This window comes from Lithobates pipiens, unplaced genomic scaffold (assembly GCF_037356315.1).
Source record: "Lithobates pipiens isolate NorthernLeopardFrog02 unplaced genomic scaffold, aLitPip1_a1.2 Scaffold_22, whole genome shotgun sequence".
NCBI classification, from domain to species: domain Eukaryota; kingdom Metazoa; phylum Chordata; class Amphibia; order Anura; family Ranidae; genus Lithobates; species Lithobates pipiens.
Window position 1 is genome coordinate 8,227,558 of NW_027507784.1, and position 20,224 is coordinate 8,247,781.

A 20,224-nucleotide genomic window follows, 5' to 3' on the forward strand; every position below is an offset into this window, starting at 1 on the left:
GCACCTGAAAAACGCCGTAGTATGAAAGGGATCTCGGTGTGAAAGCACTCGGGCTTTTACATTGGGATTGCAGTTGCGGCTTCTTTCAGGCGTATTTTTTAACGCTAAAGCGCATGAAAAACGCCTGAAAAACGCCCCAGTGTGAAAGGGGTCTTAGTGGGGAGGATTTTCTCAAAGAGTGGACAATGTTCCAATGGGTGTCCGGAATATACCACAGAATTAATGGCCCTACATGTACCATACATAACCACTTTACTTCAATCACAATAATGTCATGTAATGTGATGGTATGAAGGTGATCCCAGTCCTATTATATCACAGGCTCAGCTCTCGGCTGGTCTTTCGAACCGTGCTTATAGTTTAGTTGATGCTTCCTGCACCAAATATTTGCATTGTTAATGACCATATTCCCTCCCCATGGAAACCATAATGAGCATAAAAAACAAATAGAGAAACCCAATGCTGTCTGGAGTTGTACATATCATTCTCCACAAAGAATAATCCTCAGTCCTTTCCAATCAACCAAAGCATAGAAGACCTCAATACGCAGACAACAATGTGGCTCTCTTCGAGGATACTCCGAGCAACCTGCCTGACTGTGACATTCATCTTGGGAGTCTTCTTCAACTCCCTGATTGCTGTTGTTTATTTTAAGGACTGGAGACAGAGTGTAAAGTCTCGGGTCTGTGAACGGATTCTACTCTCCACAGCCATCGCTAACGTCCTCCTCCAATGTTTCATAACCCTTGATGGTGTCCTATACATTTATGGCACCCATGTGTTGTTTATTAAGGAAGTGTATATTTTTGACTATGTGTTCCTTTTCTTGCTGATAGAATTCAGTTTCTGGCACACGTGTTGGCTCTCCATCTACTACTGCCTGAAGATAGTCACATTTTCCCAGCAGATTTTCCTTTGGATGAAAACAAAGTTCTTCTCTTTTGTTACCCAAGTACTCATCGGGACAGCAGCTGCTTCTTTATTGATCAACTTGCCGTTTGTCTGGACGGTGGACATACATTTCCTGCAAAATCTGACAAGTACAGCTGAAGATAATTACATCATTGACCTGAATCTTTCTTACATAATATTTAACATGATGTTGGGTTGCTGTCTACCGTTCCTTCTGACTTTCACATCGATGGGCCTCAGTGTGACTTATCTTCTCAGGCATGTCTTCAGGGTAAAGAGCGATGCCTCTCAATTCAAAGGTGTCCAGCTTGAGGCGCACATTACTGCAGTGAGGACAATGGTTGTACGTCTAATGGTAGACTTGACTTTCTTTTTAATCATTGCCGGATCATTAACCTCAGAATTTTCTTTTGGTGAGTCATGGGGTGTGGTATGTTGGATTCTGGTTACGTTCTATCCCACGGCTCAGTCCGTCGTTCTAATTCTAGGGAACTCTAGATTGAGGACAATGGTAGGCTGTCAACGAGTTGTTTCATAAATACTTACAGTAATATAGGTTTAGGGATGTTTAAGTATCCGATGTTTAATATTTAAATATCCGATGTTTGATATTTAAGTAACCAATGTTTGATATTTAAATATCCGATGTTTGATATTTAAGTAACCAATGTTTGATACTTAAGTAACCAATGTTTGATATTTAAGTAACCAATGTTTGATATTTAAATATCCAATGTTTGATATTTAAATATCCGATGTTTGATATTTAGGTATCTGATGTTTGATATTTAAGTAACCAATGTTTGATATTTAAGTAACCGATGTTTGATATTTAAGTAACCAATGTTTGATATTTAAATATCCGATGTTTGATATTTAGGTATCTGATGTTTGATATTTAAGTATCCAATGTTTGATATTTAAGTATCCGATGTTTGATATTTAAGTAACCAATGTTTGATATTTAAGTATCCGATGTTTGATATTTAAGTATCCGATGTTTGATATTTAAGTAACCAATGTTTGATATTTAAATATCCGATGTTTGATATTTAAGTAACCGATGTTTGATATTTAAGTATCCGATGTTTGATATTTAAGTAACCAATGTTTGATATTTAAATATCCGATGTTTGATATTTAAGTATCCAATGTTTGATATTTAAATATCCGATGTTTGATATTTAAGTATCCGATGTTTGATATTTAAGTATCCGATGTTTGATATTTAAGTATCCAATGTTTGATATTTAAATATCCGATGTTTGATATTTAAGTATCCGATGTTTGATATTTAAGTATCCGATGTTTGATATTTAAGTAACCAATGTTTGATATTTAAGTATCCGATGTTTGATATTTAACCACTTGCTTACTGGGCACTTAAACCCCCCCTCAGTCCCAGACCAATTTTCAGCTTTCAGCGCTGATGTACTTTGAATGACAATTGCGCGGTCATACAACACTGTACCCAAGTGAAATTTTTATCATTTTTTTTCCCACAAATAGAGCTTTCCTTTGGTGGTATTTAATTACAGCTGGGAGTTTATTTTTTGCTAAACAAACAAAAGAAGATGCAAAAAAGAAAAATCTGGTTTAATAGTTTGTTATAGTTATATTTTTATATAGTTTTGTATATATATATATATATATATATATATATATATATATATATATATATATATATATATATATATATATATAGTATATATATATATATATAGTTATATAGTTTTGTTATATGATGGTGGGAAATATGCACCGTATCCCCCATGTCCGCCGGTGGGGGAAATATGGAGTGATTCGACTCTTGTTTCATGTAGAGCGTGTTTGATTTTGTGTTTTTTTTTTTTTATAGGTATTTCTGGATGTAATAAATTTCTCCTACAATCCCTTTATTTTCAAATATAGTTGTATATATTTTTGGTTTTCCTTTATCTATAATCATATTATGGTATAACTATATGAACTATCAATGGGTATGCACTGTTTAATTTATATTTAATTTCTAGACCTCCTCCAGATGAAGCGGATAATTCCGCGAAACTAGTCGAGGAACCCTCCACCTGTACCCCCCAGAATGGAACCTCACCACGAGTAACTGTACATACGAATCTGGGGTGTACTAGCTTTTAACATGACTTTTTTTTTGTGTAAAATTTGCTTGTGTCATTTTTTTCTATCCTATGTATTAAAATTTATTTGAAATCTTACTTTATACTTCCTGTTTTCTGATTTTTATGTATGCAAATTCAGTACCGGTATAGTCCAACATTCTTTTGTTATTTTGGTCTGTGATTTGGTATAAGGAGATTAACTTGTACAGCTCCCTTCCCACTTCCAGAATTCCAAAATACCCTCTCCCCTTGAAATATTATTGGATGATGGTACATTGGTTATTAACAGTTATTTTTTTTGTATTGAGGCTACACTTCACAATTTCTTCTGTTACAACCCTGCTTAAAACCTATTATTTCTGCTTGATGGTCATACAGAGCATCACATCTATTATAATTGGGGGTTGGGTACGGGCTCCAATAGTCATTGTTCTGTTGTACATATCCTTGCTGTGACTAAGGATGTTGATTAATCCCTTGACTTCCACTAACCGACTCTTGGTAAGGATAGGTACTGGGTTTGCTTCCCCCTCATGTCGTTTTTTTTTTTTTTTTATAAAAAACTTTATTTAAACTTCAATATTATACACATAGTAACATTATTGAATTTGGCAGTTACAACAATTTCTACAATGCCATTTTACGTATTTTTTTCTATCCATATAATTTTTGTATCATATTATATGTTGGCAAACCCACATTTCCATTTAATATGTTTCCAGACAAGCTCTGCCTTTTCTTCTCCCATTTGTTTTTGGTCCAGAAAAAAAAAGAATGTTCACATTTAGAAATGATGATTTTGCATGCCTTGCTAACAGGTATGACTTCTTTTTTAACATCCCATAAAACTTCTCTAAGGCCGCGTACACACGGGCGGACTGTCTGACGGACTTGGTCCGCTGAAACGTGTTTCAGCGGACAGTCCGCTCGTGTGTGGGCTTCAGCTGACTTTTTCAGCGGACAGTCTGGCGGACTAAGTCTTTCGGAATTTCCGTAATATTGTCCGTCCAACTTTGGTTTCAGCGGACAGTCCGCTCGTGAGTAGGCAAGTTGGACGGACTAAGTATGGCACATGCTCAGAAAGGATTTACACGGCGGAAGGTTGCATTGCTGTGTATTGGACGTCGTATTTCTAGTCCCGTCGTACGTGCCGTACACGTCATCGCGCAAACTTTCAACGGACTGTCTGTTCATCGTGTGTGGTCAAGTCCGTTCATTCAAAAGTAGGACGGACTGTCTGTCGGATTGTCTGACGGACTTAGTTGGCCAGACAGTCCGCCCGTGTGTACGCGGCCTAAGTATGCAAAAGAAAATCCACGCCATTCTTGCTTTGTACTTATTCTTAATTTTCAGTGCTGTTTTAAACAAAAAATAATCTAGACATGTCACCCCAGCTACTTCTGATTATCCCTGACTTGGGATGCAAAATTTTAGGTCCAGAATAAATGTTTTACAGTTTCTCTCCCCCCACAACCAGATCTAGGGCATTGCTCTAATGCAGTAATGTGTCTGGATTTCAAGAAATTTCTGGTTGGCAAGCATTCATGCAAGCCCATCCATACAATGTCCCACTGTCTTTTTTATTTTATTTTTTTACCAAAAAAGCTTTATTGTAAATATTGCATACAACACATGGTACAAGATAGCAGTACAGTGCGATAATGATACAATGGAGTAAAAAAACGAGTAACAATGTAGGTAAATAACTAACATACAATCAAAGTAGAGCTAACCACATAGCGGGAGATGAAGCCCATATTCAGTAGGGCTTGGATCAATTGTTTGTAAGTCAGATTTGAATATAAACTACTGCAATCAGCAAAACAATGTCAGTACAGGCTTAGGCCGCGTACACACGAGAGGATTGTCCGTCCAACTTAGTCCGCTGAAACGTGTTTCAGCGGACAGTCCGCTCGTGTGTGGGCTTCAGCTGACTTTTTCAGCGGACAGTCTGGCGGACTAAGTCTTTCGGAATTTCCGTAATACAGTCCGTCCAAACTTGGTTTCAGCGGACAGTCCGCTCGTGTGTAGGCAAGTTGGACGGACTAAGTATGGCGCATGCTCAGAAAGGATTTACACGGCCGAAGGTTGCATTGCTGAGTATTGGACGTCGTATTTCTAGTCCCGTCGTACGTGCTGTACACGTCATCGTGCAAGTTTTCAGCGGACTGTCTGTTCATCGTGTGTGGTCAAGTCCGTTCATTCAAAAGTAGGACGGACTGTCTGTCGGATTGTCTGACGGACTTAGTTGGCCAGACAATCCGCCCGTGTGTACGCGGCCTTAGACCCTTGTAGTGAACAAAGTAATGGGTCTGCCTGCTATACTCAGAATGTAACCTTTAGTCCCACTGTCTTTTTATGACCCCTTTTACCTGTACCTTCTTCCACAATAAAATGCTTTGATTAGAGTTTAATCCTGATATAGAGGACACCAGTTCATCTCTTCTTAGCCAGTTCTTGAGAAATTGTTTGTTCCCCATCTTTTCTCCTAGTTCATTTAAATGATTTACTTCTCAAAAATTTCTTGAGGATTGAGTAAAACGAAGGTACCACTAGTGCATATGGTTTGGTTAGATCTTTTTGAACCATTTCCCAATTTAATGAGCCACCAACCTGCTAGATATCTAATCATAATTGCTGCCCGATCCCCCCTCTTTCAACATTCTGAGAATAAGGCACCAGTAGTGCAAGTGTATAAAATTCCTTACATTCGGGAAGTCAAAACCACCATCGATTGTGTCAGCATTATTTTATAGCAGGATAAGCGCTCCATTTTAGGTCCCCAAAAATTTGTCTTGTGATCCTTTGTATGCACAAATCTGAGGGTGGAAACACTAGTGTGGTATACAGCAACAGGGGTAATATAATGGCTTTAACAACTAAAGTCTTCCCATAAATGTAAGTTCCCTTAGTTTCCATAAGTTCAACTTCCTATTTATGTTAGCAGACAACTCCTTTAAACATGTCTTACATCCCTATCAAAGGTTACACCAAGAATTTTTGTTTCCTTCACAATAGGGACACCTTCTGTCTAGACGCCAACATCCCACCCCAGGCTACATAGGCTGCTTTTACTCCAATGAACTGCCATTCCTGACATTGAACAAAAAAGTTTAACATGTAAATTGGCTCTGTTTAGCTCTTGTAGTGTCTGCCCCAAGAAGACAAGATCATCCATATAGGTCATGGCTTTAATCCTTTGTCCACCACTCCCTGGAACAAACATACCTCTAAAAAGTTTGTCGCTTTGAACATATTTCAATAGCGGTTCGATAACACTTATAAAAATCAAGGGGGAGAGAGGGCAGCTCTGTCTTACTCTCCTTCTACTCTCCTTATAGGCCCATGGGATTTTGGTGGGATCTCTCTCAATGGGGTGATTCCCACCAATCCCAATCTCAGGGAGGCTGTGCCAAAGCTGGGGTTCACCCTCTTCAGGATCTGCCCCCCTTCCCCCCCAGCCCCTCATTCGCCCTCTTCCACCTCTCACTACAAAAAGGATGGGGTGAAATCGGGGCTATTTCTGCTTGATGGTCACATCTACATCTCCTACAAGCATAACAACCAGGCCTATCCTGGAACATCTGGGGGCACTTGGGAGGGTCCAAACTTTTTGACAATCTTGTCATCAAAGTTTGGAGCATTTCTATACATAAAAAATAGGGTCCTAAGGAAGAACCCTGCTTAAAACCTATTGTTTCTTTACAATTGGACAATTTTACTTAGGGGTGTACTGACTTTTGTTGCCGGCGGTTTAGACATTAATGGCTGTGTGTATATATATATATATATATATATATATATATATATATATATATATATATATATATAGTATAGTAGTGTATGTATATATATATATATATATATATATATATATATATATATATATATATATATATAGTATAGTAGTGTATGTATATATATATATATATATATCACTGTTACCATGACTATTTTGGGGGTTTTTTTTGTTTTTTGGTTTTTTACATACTATGATCACTGTAATAATCACTGTCATAAGCAACCATTTTTTTTCTGAATGAAATCCATTCATTCAGTGCTTATTAAAAATCAAAAGAACCCCTTCACCCTTGTACACACCCCAATACAAACATGCAGTGTAGGGTGTCCACTTGTATGTAAACTAGGGATGAGCCGAACACCCCCCGATTCGGTTCGCACCAGAACCTGTGAACGGACCGAAAATTCGTACAAACTTTAAAACCCCATTAAAGTCTATAGGACTCGAACATTTGAAATCAAAAGTGCAAATTTTAAAGGCTAATATACAAGTTATTGTCCTAAAAGAGTTTGGGGACCCGTCTCCTGCCCCAGGGGACATGTATCAATGTAAAAAAAAAAACAGAAGTTTTTTCGGGAGCACTGATTTTAATGACGCTTAAAGTGAAAAAAATTTTAAATATTCTTTTAAATATGGTGCCTGGGGGGTGTCTATAGGATGCCTGTGAAGTGGCACATTTTACCCATGTTTAGAACAGTCCCTGCATAAAATTACAGTTCTAACAGAAAAAAATAATTTAAAGCTGCTTACGGTTTTAATATAATATCTGGTTCCGGCAATACGGATAAAAATCAATAAGAAAAATGTCATGGGTAGCCCTCCCTGCCCATTACCAGCCCCTTTGGGTCTTGTACATATATTAAGGGGAACCCCTACTCAAATTAAAAAAAGGAAAGGCGTGGGGCCCCCAGGCCCTATATACTCAGAACAGCAGTATACAGGCAGTGCAAACAAGACAGGGACTGTGTAGGTTTGTTGTGTTAAGTTGAATCTGTTTGTAATTTTGAACTGGTACATTTTTAAAGTGTAGCTCCAGTCAAAAAATCTATTTTTAAGCTTTTTGGAAAACATAGGGAAGGTTTATCACCCCTATATATTTTTTTGTCGTCCGACTTTTTTCATCTCACTTCCTGTTGTCTCCTTTCCTTTGCAAGTAGGAGATGCTTGTAAGTTGGATGTTTGAAAGTAGGGGCCTGCCCTATATGCTTTGCAGAAATTTGGGCCTAAGGTGTTGCCACTACATTGTAAGCCCTCAAAGTGACTCTTGGTGGGTGCTGGAATGCCCTGCTATGAACTATATCAAGAATTGTGATTGCATGCCATTGTTGAACAGTGGTAGAAAAATTGGGCCTTTGGTGGTGGTGGTGCTGGTGCCACAACACTCAAAGTCCTCACAGTTACTCTCGGTGGGCGCAGGAAGGGGCCCTGCTGTGAAATATTATATCAAGAATTGTAATTAAATGCACCTGTTAAACAGGCGTGGAAAAATTGGGCCTTAGGCACTGGTGCCACAACAGTACAACACCTCACAGAATCTCTAGTTGGAGAGCAGGAATGATGCCTGCTGCAAAGTATTGCATCAAAAATTGTAATTACACGCCCCGGTTAAAAGGGGTCTGAAAAATTGGGCCTTAGGCACTGGTGCTGGTGCCACCATACTGCAACCTCTCACAGATACTCTAGTTGGAGCACAGGAATGAGCTCTGCTGCAAAGTATTGCATTAAAAATTGTAATTACCCGCCCCTGTTTAACAGCTGCTGAAAAATTGGGCCTTAGCCACTGGATAGTCATTCAGCATCAGCATAGGCAGTCTTGAAGGGATGTGACATTTAAAAAAAAAAGGATTCTGTGCTTGGTAGCTGGTGGTGATCCAGGACTGATTCATCTTTATGAAGGTCAGTCGATCAACCGAGTCGGTGGACAGGCACACCCTGTGATCGGTTACAAAGCCTCCAGCAGCACTGGATGTGCATTCCAAAAGAACGATGGATGCAGGACAGGCCAGTAGCTCAATTGCATACTATGCAAGCTCTGGCCAGTGATCCATCCTCAAGACCCAGTAACCCAGAGGATTTTCAGTGGGAAAGGTGTCCAAGTCTGACCTTGCCCCTAGGTATTTCTGCACCATGTAAATCAGACGCTGGCAAGGGTCGCTGGAACCGATCATACCTTGGGGCTGCGGACTAAAAAATTGTCTGAAAGCATCAGTCAGACGGCCACCTTCTCCACGGCTCCTTCTGTGACTGATCGAAGCCTCAGCAACACGTTGTCCAGGACCAGGAATTTGTAACCTCCCAGTCTCTGGGAACGCATTGCAAAGTCCTTCCTGCTTTTGCTCCCAGAGATGTCTCATCCTCTGCTCCCTCTGCGATGGCAAGATAAGGTCCGCAACCTTACCCTTGTACCGTGGATCAAGGAGAGTTGTCAGACAGTAATAATTCATCTCCTTGATCCACTGAATATGAGGATCCTTCCGCAGGCTTTGCAGGATTAGGGAGGCCATGCAGCGTAGGTTAGCTAAGGCATTCGGTCCGGAGTCCTCTGGATCACTAAGGACGACATGATCCGCAGCCACTTCCCCCCAGCCACTTACAAGTCCACGGGTTTCTTGGGACTGTAAATTATCCCTAAAAGACTGCTGCTGATGCTGAGTGCTAGGCTCCACCTCCATGCTGACACAATCCTCCTCCTCCTCCTCCTCCTCTTCCTGTGTGATCGACGGGACGGCACTGTCTGGATAAAGGGGGCCTTGAGAGGCAAGGAAGTCCTGCTCTTCCTGCCTCTGTTCTGCCTCAAGTGCCCTTTACATCATTCCATGCAGCGTGTGCTCCAACAGGTGGACAAGAGGTACAGTGTCACTGATGCATGCACTGTCACTGCTCACCATCCTTGTGGCCTCCTCAAATGGTGACAGGACAGTGCATGCATCCCTGATCATGGCCCACTGGCATGGGGGAAAAAAACAAGCTCCCCTGACCCTGTCCTGGTGCCGTAGTCACACAGGTACTCATTGATGGCCCTCTGCTGCATGTGCAGCTGCTGCAGCATGGCCAACGTTGAGTTCCACCTGGTGGGCATGTCACAGATAAGGCGGTTCTTGGGCAGGTTCAACTCGTTTTGGAGCTCAGCCAGCCGAGCACTGGCATTATATGACTGGCAGAAATGAACACAGACTTTCCTGGCCTGCCTAAGGACATCCTGTAAGCCCAGGTAAGCCCAAGAACTGCTGCACCACCAAGTTAAGCATGTGAGCCAGACAGGGCACATGGGTCAGTTGTCCCTGTCGGAGGGCGGAGAGAAGGTTGGTGCAATTGTCGCAAACCACCATTCCCGGCTTAAGCTGGCATGGGGTCAACCACCTCTCAACCTGCCCCTGCAGAGCTGACAGAATATCTGCCCCAGTGTGGCTCCTGTCCCCCAAGCACACCAGCGCAAGCACGGCATGCCATCTTTTTGCTTGCGTACTTGCGTAGCCTCTTGAACGCCTACGGAGCACCGCTGGTTCTGAGGACAGAGCACTGGAAGAGGCCATGGAGGAAGAAGAAGAGGAGGGGGTGGAGGAGAGAGGTGTGTCACAACCAGTAGTAGCATTTTGGAGGTGTGGTGGCAGAACAACCTCCAACACTCCTGCACCTTGTCCTGCATCCCTCCCAGCTGCTAGAAGAGTCACTCAATGGGCCATGAAAGACAGGTAATGTCCCTGTCCGTGCCTGCTGGACCATGAGTCAGCGGTAATATGCACCTTACCACTGACCGCCTTGTCCAGCGAGGGATGGACATTGCCTTCCACATGCCAGTAGAGAGCCAGAATAGCCTTCTGTGAGAAAAGGTGGCGTTTGGGAACCTGCCACTGAGGAACTGCACATTGCACAAACTCACAGAAGGGGGCCGAGTCTACCAACTGAAAAGGCAGCAGTTGAAGTGCTAGCAATTTAGCCAAGCTAGCATTCAACCGCTGGGCATATGGATGACTGGGAGTGAACTTTTTTCGACGGTCCAGCAGCTGGGGCAGGGAAATTTGCCTGCTATAATCGGACATTGGTATACTGCTAGCAGAGTGCCCTGCAAGTACTTGGCTGTGACACACCTAATTCTACACCTTCATTCCTCTCAGTGCAGGTTTCAGAGAGGACTGAAGGTATAGTGGGGTTGGAGATCCCAGCTGATGAGGAGCAAGGAGAGGTCCGCTTTGTTCTTTGGTGTGGGTCTTTAAGGTACGCTTGCCAACGAACTGCATGGCCGGTCAACATATGTCTGGTCAAGCATGTGGTGCCCAAGCGGCTGATGTTTTGGCCACGCAAGATACGCTTGAGATATATGTTGCAAATAGCAGTGGTGCGATCTGGTGCACTCGTATCAAAAAAGGCCCACACCATTGAACTTTTGTAATAGCGTGCAAGGGCAGAGCCCTGCACAGGCGGAGCTCTGCGGTGTTATTCAGTCGGTGTGCTGCCCTTAAGCTGGCCCCTCCTCCTCCTCCTCCTCTCTCCTATCAGGCACCCACGTGGAGTCAGTGACCTCATCATCCCCTCCCTCTTCATCACTGGAGCAAACTTGGCAGTATGCTGCAGCTGATGGAACATGACTGCCAGATTGCTGTCCTTCTTGAGCATCCCCTCTCTCTGCGCTCACGCTACTGCCTTCCTCTAGCTGGGTATCATCATCAGAGCCTTCAAAACGCTGGGCATCCTCCTGGAGCATGTACCCAACACTGTGCTCAAACAGTTCGGGGGACTCCTCAGGAGGACATGGTAGGTCGAGGGAAGGAGTGACTGATGCCATTGAGATGAGGGAAGAGGCCGCGTTGGCAGCTGCTTTGCTAGTACCCTGATCCTGGGTGAGAGAGGATGAGGAGGGTGAGGAGGGCTTGGTCATCCACTCTACCAAGTCTTTGGCATGTTGCGGCTCAACACGTCCAGCTGCCGAAAATAAGGACAAGCGTGTCGAATGGCCACGTGCTGATGACGATGCACCGTGTCCATGATCAGCACTGTTGCCTCTAGACACAAAGCCTGTTTGCCCTCTTTTATTGGCTCGTGACTGTCTGCCTCTCCTTGTTGGCCTTCCAGACATACTAATGGCCTTCAGGGAGATGTAGCTGCACAAAGCTGGGACGCATATACTGATTATACTGCAGCTAGCAGAATCAACTGCCTGCCTGTAGTATTATTACTATGAGAACACCAGCAATTGGGGTAGCTTTAGGTGTACACTGAGCAGATGACACAGTACACAACTGTAATTACTGCAGCTGCCTGCCTGTGGTATAGGATCTGAAGAACACAAGCAATTGGGGGTAGCTTCAGGTGTACACTGTGCAGGGGGCACAATACACTGACTGTAACTGCTGCAGCTGCCTGTGGTATAGGACTAGAACAGCACCAGCAATTGGGGTAGCTTCAGATGTACATTGTACAGGTGGCACAATACACCGATTGTAACTGCTGCAGCTGCCTGTGGTATAGGACTAGAACAACACCAGCAAATGGGGGTAGCTTCAGATGTACATTGTGCAGGTGGCACAATACACTGACTGTAATTGCGCTAGGTTCAATAGAAACGAAGACACTGTCTCTGCCTATCTGTCTCTCTATGAGCCGCCGCAACACACTATGCAAGGCCGCCGCATAGGTGGCCTTATATTGTGTGGGACGTGTACTAAACCCCCTGAGCTATAAGGCATCCTGCCTGTGGCCAATTATCGCTCTCCTCACTGCTGGCGCTGTGATTGGCCAAGTATGCGGGTCATAGTGCATGCTTGGCCAATCATCAGCCAGCAGTGCACTACGATGCCGCAGTGCATTGTGGGCCATGAGCAGCACACGAATATGGCGCAAACGGCCAATAAAAGTTCTGGCTTTGACGAACGGGCGAACACCCGGTGTTCAAGTCGAACACCCAGCTCATCCCTAATGTAAACATAAATTGCGCCATGCATTGGAGTGAGAAAAATAATTTCAGGGCCATAATTTATGGTAAACTCTACACTGATACCTGCAAATGCTTTTACATCAACTCCTATGGAGAATTTTGGGTACCATAACTTTTTTTTTTTGTAATTTCACAGACATGCGCAATTTTACAGCTAGACAAATTTGGTATCAACGCAACGCCATCCTATGTATTATAGGTCTCCAAAAAGTCAGATATTATCTTATATTTGTGTGTGTTAAAATACATTTTAGTGTATTTTTTTCCTAAAGAAATATACATTTGACAAATAGTTACACAAATACTGTGCAATATAAAAAAAAATTGCAACTGCCATCATTTTATTCTCCATGGCCGGCACTTCAGAAAATATATACTGTAATTGTTTGGGGGGTTTAATGTAATTTTAGCAAATAATGCTGATTTTAACATGTACTGTACTAAACTTAACTACCCTGAGCTCCCAAAGAATGTGGTATTCAACTAATAAGGAATGCCAGGAATATTCGATGTCCTAACAATGGTGGAGCATGGGGAAGTCCATGTGGTCAGCGGCATTTCAAGTTTTTCCCGTTTTGTAAGGGAACAGTATAAAAGTAAAGCAGAAAAGCTGACATTGCACTTGTGAAGAAACCGGTGTTGGGAGCAGTTTGTGTTGATGGAAGATCGATACAGAAAGGGGGATTCCACAATGAGAAGCTGGATGTCTCTCTTCTTCCTCCTGGCCCTGCTGTGTGCTCCTCATGGGACGGCTGGTGAGTAGATTCAGGTCAACTGATGTGGTTAGACCCGGGTGGGAGGGTTACTGGAGGTCTATGGCATAGTGATTGATGGTGGAGAGCAGACACCATATAGAGATTCTAGATCCATTTCTCAGTAAAACATCTACGGACCCATCAAGGGAGGGGCAGATCCTGCGGAGGGGTGGCGGTGGACGATGTATACTCTGATTTTGCAAAAAAGCATTTGACACAGTTCCCCCACACACGGCTCATGTGTAAGGTAAAGTCTACAGGCTTGGAAAAATCCGTTTATAAATGGATAGAAAACTTGCTAACAGACAGAATTCAGAGGGTAGTGGTTAATGATTCTCACTCTGAATGGTCTAAGGTTATCAGTGGTGTACCCCAAAGTCCAGAATTATTAGTGATGTATTTCACGGTTCAGTATTAGTGGTGTACCCCAATGTTCAGTGTTAATAGTGTACCTCAAGGTTCAGTGTTATTAGTGTTGTACCCCAAGGTTAAGTGTTATCAGTGGTGTACCCAAAGGTTCAGTGTTATTAGTGATGTACCCCAAGGTTCAGTGTTATTAGTGATGTACCCCAAGGTTCAGTGGTATTAGTGGTGTACCCCAAGGTTCAGTGTTATTAGTGATGTACCCCAAGGTTCAGTGGTATTAGTGGTGTACCCCAAGGTTCAGTGTTATCAGTGGTGTACCCCAAGGTCCAGTGTTTAGTGGTGTATTTCAAGGTCCAGTGTTATTAGTGGTGTACCCCACGGGTCAGTGTTATTGTTGTGTACCCCAAAGATCAGTGTTATTGGTGGTGTACTCCTAGCTCTAGTACTTGGTGTACCCCAATGTGAAGTGTTATTAGTGCTGTACCAAAAGGTTCAGTGTTATTAGCAGTGTATCCCAAGGTTCAGTGTTATTAGTGGTGTAGCCCGATCTCTAGTACTATTAGTGGTATACCCCAATGTGCAGTGTTATTAGTGGTTTACCCCAAGCTCTAGTACTATTAGTGGTGTACCCCAATGTGCAGTGTTATTAGTGGTGTACCCCAAGCTCTAGTACTATTAGTGGTGTACCCACATGTGCAGTGTTATTAGTGGTGTACCCCAAGGTTCAGTGTTTTTAGTGATGTACCCCAAGGTTCAGTGTTATTAGCAGTGTACCCCAATGTTCAGGTTCAGTGTTATTAATGGTGTACCCCAAGGTTCAGTGTTATTAGTGATGCACCCCAAGGTTCAGTGTTATTAGTGATGTACCCCAAGGTTCAGTTTTATTAGTGATGTACCCCAAGGTTCAGTGTTATTAGTGATGCGCCCCAAGGTTCAGTGTTATTAGTGCTGTACCCCAAGGTTCAGTGTTATTAGTGATGCGCCCCAAGGTTTAGTGTTATTAGTGGTGTACCCCAAGGTTCAGTGTTTTTAGTGATGTACCCCAAGGTTCAGTGTTATTAGCAGTGTACCCCAATGTTCAGGTTCAGTGTTATTAATGGTGTACCCCAAGGTTCAGTGTTATTAGTGATGTACCCCAAGGTTCAGTGTTATTAGTGATGCGCCCCAAGGTTCAGTGTTATTAGTGCTGTACCCCAAGGTTCAGTGTTATTAGTGATGCACCCCAAGGTTCAGTGTTATTAGTGATGCACCCCAAGGTTCAGTGTTATTAGTGATGCACCCCAAGGTTCAGTGTTATTAGTGATGTACCCCAAGGTTCAGTGTTATTAGTGATGCGCCCCAAGGTTCAGTGTTATTAGTGCTGTACCCCAAGGTTCAGTGTTATTAGTGCTGTACCCCAAGGTTCAGTGTTATTAGTGATGTGCCCCAAGGTTCAGTGTTATTAGTGATGTACCCCAAGGTTCAGTGATATTAGTGATGCGCCCCAAGGTTCAGTGTTATTAGTGCTGTACCCCAAGGTTCAGTGTTATTAGTGATGTACCCCAAGGTTCAGTGTTATTAGTGATGTACCCCAAGGTTCAGTGTTATTAGTGATGCGCCCCAAGGTTCAGTGTTATTAGTGCTGTACCCCAAGGTTCAGTGTTATTAGTGATGTGCCCCAAGGTTCAGTGTTATTAGTGATGCACCCCAAGGTTCAGTGTTATTAGTGATGCGCCCCAAGGTTCAGTGTTATTAGTGCTGTACCCCAAGGTTCAGTGTTATTAGTGATGTGCCCCAAGGTTCAGTGTTATTAGTGCTGTACCCCAAGGTTCAGTGTTATTAGTGATGTAATCCAAGGTTCAGTGTTATTAGTGATGCGCCCCAAGGTTCAGTGTTATTAGTGCTGTACCCCAAGGTTCAGTGTTATTAGTGATGTACCCCAAGGTTCAGTGTTATTAGCAGTGTACCCCAAGGTTCAGGTTCAGTGTAATTAGTGATGTACCCCAAGGTTCAGGTTCAGTGTGATTAGTGATAGACCCCAAGGTTCAGGTTCAGTGTTATTAGTGATGTACCCCAAGGTTCAGGTTCAGTGTTATTAGTGATGTACCCTGCTAATACTGACAAGTGAAACTCAGGAGAACTCGCTCACAATCGCAGAGGATTTCCTAGGACAGTGGTTCTCAACTCCTGTCCTCAGGACCCACTAAGACTCCCATACACACTATTCGATTTCCTGCAGATTTTTGTCTTCAGATTTACCAAAACCATATAATATGAGGTCAAACCTTAAGACTTTCAATTTGTATGCAATCGGGGAAGACTAAAATCGAATCGTGTGTATGGGGCCTAACAGGCCAGGTTTGCAAGATAACTGAAACACATCACATTTGCTGCTCAGTGATTGCGCTATTCTAGTCTGCATCTCCCCAAGGTAATACTTAACATCTGGCCTGTTAGTGGGTCCTGAGGACAGATGTTGAGAAGCTCTACCCTAGGACAGTGATGGCGAACCTTGGCACCCCAGATGTTTTGGAACTACATTTCCCATGATGCCCTGGCACTCTGCAGTGTAGTGAAGCATCATGGGAAATGTAGTTCCAAAACATCTGGGGTGCCAAGGTTCGCCATCACTGCCCTAGGAGAACCTTCGGGCTTAATGGGGAATTTGGTTTCAGGGTGGAGAATGTTCCCCCAAGCAGTCGGGGTGTTTTATAGAGCCCTGGGTGCTTTATCTGTTACACCTGAGCTTGTTAACCCTCATTGAGCCCAAACAAGCTCCATACACAACACGGGAAGGAAAGCAATCGGTGTACAGCAGGAAGCTGGGACAAATATATCTCCCTTCCTGGACACAACCCAAAGGGGGTTATTTACTAAAGGCAAATCCACAAAGGATGTGGTATTTCACTAATAAGGAATGTCAGGAATATTTGATGTCCTAACAATGGTGGAGTATGGGGAAGTCCATGTGGCCAGAGGCATTTCAAGTTTTTCCCGTATTGTAAGGAAACAGTTTAAAAGTAAAGCAGAAAAGCCGATTTTGCACTTGTGAAGAAACCGGTGTTGGGAGAAGTTTGTGTTGAGGAAAGATCGATACAGACAGGATATTCCACAATGAGGACCTGGATGTCTCTCCTCTTCCTCCTGGTCTTGCTGTGTGCTAAAGGCAAATCCACTTTGCTCTACAAGTGCAAACTACAAGTGCACTTGAATTTTCAGTCGCTGTAGATCCAAGGGGGACATGCAAGGAAAATTTAAAAAAACAGCATTTTAGCTTGCACATGATTGGATAATAAGATCAGCAGAGCTTCCCCTCATTTCAGATCTACCCCTCAGATTTACAGCGACTGCACTTCCATGTGCCCTTTCAGTGCAAAATGGATTTGTCTTTTGTAAATAATCCCCATAGTCTTTCCTGGCTTCCTGTTTCAATTTACTGTATATACTCGAGTATAAGCCGACTCGAATATAAGCCGAGGCACCTCATTTTACCACAAAAAAACTGGGAAAACGTATTGACTCGAGTATAAGCCTAGGGTGAGAAATGCGCAGCTACTGTAAGAGGAAAAGAGGGTCAACAATGCCCATTTGCAGCCTCACTGTGCCCATTTGCAGCATCACTGTGCCCATTTGCAGCCTCACTGTGCCCATTTGCAGCATCACTGTGCCCATATGCAGCCACAGGTCCCCCGAACTTCTAACTTGGTAGTTAAGGGTTCCTATATACCCCCTAGCTGCAGCCAAAATTTGGGGTCTCTGGACCCAAAGGGTCCCGAAATGACATTGCTGCAGATGGACACAGTCGACCGATTTTGGGGCCCCGTATCTCGGGTCCAATTGGTGCTAGGAACCCCAACTTTGGTAAGCAAACCCAGAGGAACTATCACTACAACATATCCAATGGATAGATGGGGTTCCTATCACTAAGTGGCCCTCGAGATACGGGGCCCCAATCTCAGTTCGGAAAATGTCAAGCACTTTTCTGCAGCAGAGAATGGCATTTTCCAAACTGACTTTGGGGCCACATATCTCGGGGACCACTTGGTGCTAGGAACCCCAAATTTGGTATGCAAATCCAGTGGAACTATTACTACAACATATCTAATGGATAGATGGGGTTCCTATCACCAAGTGGCCCACAAGATACGGGGCCCCAAAGTCAGTTTGGAAAATGTCAAGCACTTTTTCGCAGCAGAGAATGGCATTTTCCGAACCAACTTTGGGGCCCCGTATCTCGGGGGCTAATTGGTGCTAGGAACCCCAACGTTGGTAAGCAAACCCAGAGGAACTATCACTACAACATATCCAATGGATAGATGGGGTTCCTATCACTAAGTGGCCCTCGAGATACGGTGCCCCAATGTCAGTTCGGAAAATGTCAAGCACTTTTCTGCAGCAGAGAATGGCATTTTCCAAACCGACTTTGGGGCCACATATCTCGGGGACCACTTGGTGCTAGGAACCCCAAATTTGGTATGCAAATCCAGTGGAACTATTACTACAACATATCCAATGGATAGATGGGGTTCCTATCGCCAAGTGGCCCACAAGATACGGGGCCCCAAAGTCAGTTTGGAAAATGTCAAGCACTTTTTTGCAGCAGAGAATGGCATTTTTCCGAACCGACTTTGGGGCCCCGTATCTCAGGGCCACTTGGTGCTAAGGAACCCCATCTCTTGGACATGTTGTAGTGCTAGTTTCACTGGGTTTGCATACCAGATTTGGGGTTCCTAGCACCAAGTGGCCCCCGAGATACGAGACACAAAACAACAAGATCAATTAAAATAACACTATTATTAAATATGCGTTGGCCTCCCCAAAAAATCCCACATATAAAATATACAGTGTATATATGATATCATATCTTATTAGAAACTGACTAGTCATGGGTCTTTACATGAGGCAAAATGCATTGATATGTTGCAAATTAATTGCGTAGTAACAGATTTAATTTCGACAATAGAAGAAATTATAAATTGTGTAAAGACAAATTTCATATTTTACAGTAATTGAGCAGAACAAAATTCCAACAATAAAAGAAAGAGAGGAGACATTTTTTTTTATGAAATTTGTTACTACGCAATAAATCTGTAAATCGTGTTTATCAATGCGTTTTGCCCCATGTGAAGTCCCATGACCAGTCAGTTTCTATTGTTCATAGATTTACGGATGGAGGCATCGCGCTTGTGATGCCTCAGACCACAACTATGTACCATATCCTAATAGATCGTAATAACATCGTACTACATCATTGAACAAAATTTTTTTTTTATTGAAATTAAAATTGCGTTCACACAAGAAATAGCCACTTATCAAACGCACAGTACAAAGGCGTGACAAAGTAGCGACACGGGGGTGTCAGTGTGCAGTTTAACCCTTTCATGCCTACACCTATTTCTGACATTTGTTGCTTACAAGTTAAAATCCATATTTTTTGCTACAAAATTACTTAGAACCCCCAAATATTATATATATATATATATATTTTACATTTTTATATATATATATATATATATATATATATATATATATATATACATATATATACATATATCTATATATACATATATATATATATATATATATATATATATACATATATATATATATACATATATATATATATATATATATATATATATATATATATATATATATATATATGTATATATATATATATATGTATATATATGTATATATATATATATATATATATATATATATATATATATATGTATATATATATATATATATATGTATATAATATATATATATATATATATATATATATATATATATATATATATATATATATATATATATATATATATATATATATATATATATATATGTATATATATTGTGGCAGCAGGCAGGTGAAGTCACCTGGTTGTATCCAGGATGGTAAATATGTGTGTCCTAGATTCAGGCTTTATGCAGACCTTTACAATTAGAGGGGAAGAGTTAATGAGCCCAGCTGAAGCAAGTGGGCTCATTAAGGCCTCTACAAAAAACCCCAGCATGCATAGGGAGATGCTCCATCCTGGAACCAGTTTTGTGTTGTATAGACTGGGGAGTGTGTCACCTGTACTGTGCGGTGAGTTAACGCCTGTGTGGCAAAACCTTTACAACAAAGGCAGGGACTGGTACAGCACAAGGCTGTACCCAGTTGTTAGACAGGGAGTCTATGTGTGTAGTTAGAGGTCAAGCTGACCAGGATTTATTTTCTTGTTTTATTTTGTTTGGCTGTTATATGTATCACTGCATGGAGCATAAATAAACCGGATCTTTTGTTTTTTGAACCTACACCGCTGTCTGCTGTGCCTGACTTTGTGTTGTGAACCCATCCAGGGGGTCACAC

General features: G+C 42.3%; 1 protein-coding gene across 1 annotated transcript; it reads left to right on the forward strand.

Moving 5' to 3' along the window:
- The first annotated feature begins 443 nt into the window (after positions 1 to 443).
- On the forward strand, positions 444 to 1,450 carry LOC143925289 (taste receptor type 2 member 40-like). The gene has a single exon (XM_077449873.1). The coding sequence runs from the start codon at positions 557 to 559 to the stop codon at positions 1,448 to 1,450; it is 894 nt and encodes a 297-aa protein (XP_077305999.1). The 5' UTR covers positions 444 to 556.
- The last annotated feature ends 18,774 nt before the right edge of the window (positions 1,451 to 20,224 follow it).

What these genes read in the sequence shown, in the direction of transcription:
- LOC143925289 (XM_077449873.1), top strand. Translation starts at nt 557, where the DNA reads ATGTGGCTCTCTTCGAGGATACTCCGAGCAACCTGCCTGACTGTGACA.